Below are 7500 nucleotides of genomic sequence, written 5' to 3'. Positions count from 1 at the left end.
GTGGGTGGGGTGATGGATGGATTGATGTGTGGGGTGATGGATGGATAGGTTGGTGGATGGATTGATGGGTGGGGTGATGGATGGATAGGTTGGTGGATGGATTGATGGGTGGGGTGATGGATGGATTGTTGGGTGGGGTGATGGATGGGGTGGGTGATGGATGGATTGTTGGGTGGGGTGCCGGATAGATAGGTGGGTGGATGGATTGTTGGTCGGGGTGATGGATGGATAGGTGAGTGGGCGAATGGATGAATGGGTGGGTAGGTGGATGTTTGGATTAATGTAATGTGTGGGTGGATAGATGGGTTGATGGATGGGTAGATGGATTGGTGGGTGGGTGGCTGGACTGATGGGAGGATAGACGGATTACCGGGTGGTTGGATGGGTTGACAGGTGGGTGGATGGATGGCTGGATTGACGGTTGGGTGAGTGGATGGATTGACGGGTGGGTGGCTGGCTTGATGGGTGGGTGGATGGCTGGCTGGATTGACGCGTGGGTGGGTGGATGGATTGACTGGTGGGTGGGTGGGGTGGATGGATTGACGGGTGGATGGATGGCTTGTTTGACGGGTGGGTGGATGGTTGGCTGGATTGACTGGTGGGTGGGTGGATGGATTGACTGGTGGGTGGGTGGATTGATTGAGGGTGGGTGGGGTGGATGGATTGACGGGTGGATGGATGGCTTGTTTGACGGGTGGGTGGGTGGTTGGCTGGACTGACTGGTGGGTGGGGTGGGTTTGGTTCCAGGGCCTCGACCAGAATGCTGACAGACTACAAGGTGGGCATCGCGAGGCTGAGAGTGCCGGCCAACCTCAATCGAAACTGTATGGACTGTCAGTTTGTCCTCTTCGTCCTCAACGCTAGCTTGATGGTTCGTTTTTTCTGTCACAGGCACACACACACACACATACACACACACACACACACATAGAGATACACACACAAACACGCACACACATTCACGCACACATGCACACACACACGCACGGACGCATGCACGCACGTGCATACAATACACACACACACACTCATACACACACTTTCTTTTTTATATCGATGAAGATGTTGAACATGACGATGCTGCTTCGTATACATACCTGCACGTACACGCACACACACACACACACACACACACAGATAGAGAAAGAGAGCTATACACAATAAAACGTATAAGAGAGACAGGAAAGGGGCGTGGCAGTGGTGGTAATGGTGATGGATGAGAGCACGTTAAAGGTAAAGTTCACGCGCGCGCGCGCACACACACGCACACACACATACGGACGCACGCACAATCGTCTAATATCACTGATAGTGAAAAGACGCTAAACTAAAGAACGAACGCGCACGCGCGCGCGCGCACACACACACACACACACACACACACAAACAAACACACACACAGACGCACGCATGCACTCACGTACACAAAATCACGTATTCATGAATCTCAGTTTCTCTAGCTCTTCCATTCCCTCCCTCCCCACTGCTTCCCCTTCCTCTCTCTCGCTCTCCCCCTCCCTCCCGCCCCTCTCTCCTGCCCCCCCCCCCCCCCCCCCCCCGCTCCCCCCCTCACCGTCACTTCTCTTTTCATCATCCTCCCCTTTCCAGACCTCCTACCTTCAGCCCCCGTTCCCCCACTCTTCACTCAGCTCCGCTGTCCTGGGTCACACTTACCTCCTCCCTCACCGTATCCAGTAACCCCCCCCCCCTCAATCCCCCCCCCCCCCCCCATCTCCTACCCCGCCTCCTACCACACACACACACACTCTCTCTCTCCCCCTCTCTCTCTCCACCTCTCCTTCCTCGCCACATCTATAGAGCAGCGCTTTGTGTTTAAGCGGAGGTCGGGCTCCTTCTCTCTGTGTGTCTCTGTCTGTTTGTCTGTCTGTCTCCTACTCCTACTACTCCTACTCCTGACGGTGATGGTGATAATGATTACCATCATTTCTACTATTACTACTTCAGTTACTTCTACTACTGCCAGTACTACTGATGATGGTGATAGTGATGATGATGACGATGGTGATGATGATGATCATGATCGTGATCATGATGATGATGATAATGATAACACTACCAATGGTAGTAATGCAGCAATAATGACAGGGGTAATGAAAAAACTAATAATTGTAAAATAAAAAATAAAAAAAAAAAAAACTACTACCACCACCAACGATGATGATAGGTGTTGTGTTTGCTGCGTTGACCTAAAGGATCTTGCTTTTCCCTTTGTGGATATTGAGACCTGGGCAAGTTGAGGTTCCCACAACAGTGCTTGTCTTTTCCTGCGTTTGTTGTTGTGTGTGGGAGAGGAGGGCCAGACCGTCGGCAAAGTCAAGGTCGTCCAGCCGTGTCCAAAGCGTCCACTGGAAGCCATTTCGCTTCTGGGCTGTGGAGGTTATCATTATCCAGTCTATTACGAACAGGAACAGGAAGGGTGACAGTACGCATCCTTGCCTCACTCCTGTCTTTACCTGGAAGGCTTCTGTGAGTATCCAGCCATGAACCACCCTGCAGGTCATCCTTTCATGTGAGTTCCGGATAATGTTCGTGATCTTCTCTGCCACACCGTAGTGGTCTCAGCAGCTTTCAGATGCAGGAAATACAACACCTATCAGGTTGGATGGCGATGCGCTAGAAGAAGTGGAGAGCTTCACATACCTCGGCGGCATCATTGACAATCAGGATGGAACAGGTGCTGACATTAGGACCCGTATTGGCAAGGCAAGGCCAGTTAGAGAATGTCTGGGGATCCAGAGATCTGACAGTCAACATCAAGATCAGGATCTTCAGCACCACAGTAGAGCCTGTCCTGCGTTTTGGAGCCGAGACCTGAGAACCACATTCACCGCCATGAAGAGAATCCAAACTTTCATCAACATCAGCGCGCCATAGAAGGATTCTTTGATTTCGTTAGCTGGGGTGGGTGGGTTTGGGGGGTAGGGGGGGTCAGAAATGAAGAACTATTGTAGCCAAGAAGACAGCAGCTTGCAGAAGAAGAGATTCTCCAAAAGACGCTGGAGGGGGATCGGCCACACACTCTGCAAGCCTACACGCGTGTCTGCAAGGCAAGTCATCATCACCTCAGTGGAACCCACAAGGAAAACAAGGAAAAAGGAAAAGAGGCCAGCCAAGAAACACGAGGCGCCGCGACCTGGAGACAGACATGCAGGCCACACCTGGGGACAGCTGTAGTGACCGGCACAGCACCAGGATGGCTGGAGAGTGTTTGTCGGCGGCCCATGTCCTAGGCGTAGGTGAGGTGATGTGATGATGATGGTGGTGGTAATGCTGATGGTGATAATGACAATGGCTGGAGAGTGTTTGGCGGCGGCCCATGTCCTAGGCGTAGGTGAGGTGATGTGATGATGATGGTGGTGGTAATGCTGATGGTGATAATGACAATGGTGATAATGAGGATGGTGATAGTCCTACTGCTACTGCTGCTGTTCTTGCTGCTGCTGCTGCTGCTACTACTACTACTACGACGACGACGACGACGACTACTACTGATGATGATGAGGATGATAGTGATCCTTTAAACCACACACCAGCTGGGGAGGAGGAATGAGTTCACCACCGCACGCATCTTCGCGACGTTGCTGAGTGACCCGTTCATGAGGAACCAGCTGAAGAATGTCCGCTCCAAGGAGGCCTTCCGACAGGTGTTTTATGTTCTCTCTCTCTCTCTCTCTCTCTCTCTCTCTCTCACACACACACACACACACACACACACACACACACACATATATATATATATATATATATATATATATATAGTTATCATAGATATATAGATAGATATGTATGTATGTATATGTACACACACACACACACACACACACACATAGTATATATATATATATATATATATATATATGTATGCCATATATGAAAGGTGCATTTTCTAGATACTGTGATGTATGATGAGCATGCCTTCATGTTGTATACGGAGATCCTTGCTGTAATATACTTTAGTGTTTGGGTAGGTGATTGTGCCTATTTTAGTGTTTGGGTAAGTGACTGTGCCTATTTTAGTGTTTGGTAGGTGATTGTGCCTATTTTAGTGTTTGGGTAGGTGATTGTGCCTATTTTAGAGTTTGGGTAGGTGATTGTGCCTATTTTAGTGTTTGGGTAGAGGTGATTGTGCCTATTTTAGTGTTTGGGTAGGTGATTGTGTGTTTGGGTGCATACTTTGCTGCTCAGTTTTTGCATTGTATAGTGCAATTGAGCCTGTTTTGCATGAAAAGGCGTAGTATAAATCGGATGAAATGACGAACGAGGTTGTGTAGCATGCACGTAGCGCCTTTATTATTATAATTTTTTTTAAAGCAGCAACTAATGGGTTGTCCCTAGCATAGTTCTGTCAAAAAATCCACATTGTTGCGGACAGAAAAAAAGGTGTCGATGCACTGTGGCGACACAGTCACCCTGGGGACATTAGACCGAATTTGTCACAGTTAAAATCTGTTGTGACAAAAAAAGTAATGCGATACAATACAATACAATACAATACAATACAATGCCTTAGAAAATATGTGATGTCCAGGATGTATTTTTCAAACAAGAATAGACAAATGAAATGCATTCCTTTAGTTCTCGGTGAAGGGAAGCGTTTATGGCTGGGTTTATTTATGACCTAGTGTTTAGGCACGACATCTTTGGGTGGGGTGGGAGGAGGGTGTGTGTGTGTGTGTGTGTGTGTGTGTGTGCAGTAACATTACATGAGAAGACCGATCCAGCAGTTACTACATATGCGTCAGGCATCTGTTCACGTGTTATTGCCTTCCGACAGGCGTTCACCGAAAAGGCCAAGGAGCAGATGCTTCACTGTGAGTCCATGAAGTCCGCAGGCTCCTTACTCGATTCATCCAAGAGCATGGTGAGTTTCTCCAACAACTCTGTACCCCCCTTACCTCCCTCACCCCATCAATCCTCCCTGGAAAATCACAATGAAAACCCCTTCAGTGCCAGGGGGAAAACAGCAGAAAGTGGTGTTTCAGGCCGTAAAACATTGTCCAAAACAATAAGCCTAAAACTGAGAAAATGGTCTAGAGATATACCGCTCTAGACAAACTGTGTGAATTTTCAGCCTTCCAGAGCTATTTCTCTTTTTCTGATGACATCACCATCTCTATGCACGTACGTAATACGTTTATGGCAGTCAGGGGGGGATTTATTAAGTTTGTATTAAAGTAATAATTATAGAAGCGTTGAGTTGAATGACCAGTCGACAAAAAGCCCTTAAGGTATTACCTAGGAAGTGCACTGTTTAAAGTGATATGGTAGTGTTGAGCTCAACGACCAGTTGGCAGAAAGCCCTTAAGGTATTACCTAGGAAGTGCACTGTTTAAAGTGATATGGTAGCGTTGAGCTGAATGACCAGTTGGCAAAAAGCCCTTTTAAATTTCAAGGTCAAGTTGTTTCCTTGGAACTGTACTGTTTAAAGTTATAGGGTAGCGTTGAGTTGAATGACCAGTTGGCAAAAAGCCCTCAAGGACAAGTTGTTCCCTGGGAACTGCACTGTTTAAAGTGTTATGGTGGCGTTGAGGTGAACGACCAGTAGGCAAAAAGCCCTGGGAACTGCACTGTTTAAAGTGTTATGGTAATGGATGAATGAGCTAAACGACCTGTTGTTATGGCAGAAAGCCCTCAGTGTCGTTCCCAGGATATTGCAAATTTCAAAGTAATGCGGTGGACGGTAGTATTGAATGACTTGTTGGGGGGAAAAAAAAGAAGAAATGTCAAGCTTTTTCCATGGGAATTATGATGTTGAAAATGATATAACGATTTATATTGAAAAAAAAAGCCCTTACGATCAGGTTCAGGGTTGGGGTCTTGGTTAGATGAAGGATGCGATGTTCTTGGGGGTGAGTCCTGGGTTTCTGTCCAGGTGGAGGACGTGTCTGCTGTTCCAAGGGCTGTCTGCACGTGTTTTTGTTGTTGTTTTGGTGTTGTTGTTTTTAATGTGCAGTGCTTTTGTACCTGTGTACTCATATTTGTTGTGTTTGTTGGTTTTTTTGTTTGTTTGTTGTTGTTTTTTGCAATTGTCTACATTTGTTTCTTGTGGTTCTTTTTGATGTACCTGGTTAATTTCTTTTAACGAGACGACTGATAAAAGCCGTTCTTAACGTGTATTATCTGTTATGTTATTTTCTTCCCTGTTTGGTGAGGTGCGTGGTGTGGTGACTGGGAGTCTTGTTGTCGCTTTTGCTGTATATGTCTACTACTTTTTCTTGTTCTCATTTCGTTTTTCTTCTTCTTCTTGTCATTCATACTGTTGTTCTTGTTCCTGTTGTTCTTTTTCGTCTTGTTCCCCCCCCCCCCCCCCCCCCCCCCGCCTCTCTCTCTCTCTTTTACTGTAGGTGTGGGCTTGTCTCTTTCTCCTTTCTCTTTCTGTGACCCTCTGTCTGTATGTCACGTAATCTTTCTGCCTCTCTCTCCTTGTTGTTGTTGTTGTCCATCATCATTATCGCTAGCATTAATCTCTCCGTCTCAGTTTCTTCTCCACACTTCCGACCCGCTGCTTTACCCCTTCTCGGCGAAACCTTAGTGGAAGGGAGGCAACCGCTGATTTGAAGGGTTAAACTATCATTATCGGGCTTAATTCCTCCTGCGCGTCGCAGGTTTGTTTGTTGTTGTTTTTTGTTTTTGTTTTTTGTTTGTTTGTTTTTTAAAGAAGAAGAAACAAATAAATAAACAAAACAAAAACAAACAAACAAACAAAAAACGGTTTGAAATCTCTTTTTTCTTCCTTTTTTTTTTGTCCCCGTCTTCCAGTTTTTTGTTTTTTCCCGTCTTTCTCTCTGACCCTGTTTCTTTGTCCATCTTTAGCTGTCTCTGATTACCTTTCTTCCAAGCTCAGTTTTTTCTTCCTCTTTATATCTAAGTGGCTGGGTAACTTTCTGATTCTCTCTCTGTCTCTCCCTGTCTGTCTGTCTGTGTCTGTCTGTCTGTCTCTTGTAAAACGAAAAATGCAATGTGACCAGAGATGTTGCAATATTTGTTTTTTTATGCATTAAGACAGAGAGAAGAACACTGTCAGCCATAAGCAAGAAGTATTAGCCCTGGGCTTAAAAAAAAAAATATATATATATAGATATAGAGATATATATTTATATATATAGTTTACTTGTTCTCAGTGAGCTCACTGTATATTCAGTGGATTGTTTCGTTCTTCCTGTTTTATTCTAGATAAGATGTGTGTCAGTGCAACACGTGCATCCAAAATGTATACTGGTCGGTGACCTCACATTAAAATTCCTGCGTTCTTGAGCCGGTTCTCGCGTTCTCTCTCTCTAATCCCCATGTTTCTCTTCCTTGTTTTCCAATGCTTATTTCCTCATTCACAATTGTCCCCTACACACCGTCCTTGTCATTATTACGATAACTGCAGTTGTTCAATCACCGTGACTGTTTCCTTTCACCTTGATGCACGATCTCTCTTCTGTTCCGCAGTCTCACTAAACTGAGTACCATGCTGAATTACTGACAAACTCA

The 7500-nt window shown here is 46.0% G+C and overlaps 1 protein-coding gene across 1 annotated transcript in view; it reads left to right on the top strand.

Moving 5' to 3' along the window:
* Positions 1 to 7500, top strand: part of LOC143283796 (solute carrier family 4 member 11-like) — a 46103-nt gene that overhangs the window by 1838 nt on the left and 36765 nt on the right. The window contains exons 2-4 of the mRNA XM_076590167.1: positions 771 to 871; positions 3555 to 3665; positions 4796 to 4882. Coding sequence (XP_076446282.1) covers positions 771 to 871; positions 3555 to 3665; positions 4796 to 4882 — 299 coding nt within the window. The remainder of the gene's footprint in view (positions 1 to 770; positions 872 to 3554; positions 3666 to 4795; positions 4883 to 7500) is intronic.

Source organism: Babylonia areolata, chromosome 7, assembly GCF_041734735.1.
Source record: "Babylonia areolata isolate BAREFJ2019XMU chromosome 7, ASM4173473v1, whole genome shotgun sequence".
NCBI lineage: Eukaryota > Metazoa > Mollusca > Gastropoda > Neogastropoda > Buccinidae > Babylonia > Babylonia areolata.
This window is presented reverse-complemented; position numbering and strand designations above follow the sequence as displayed.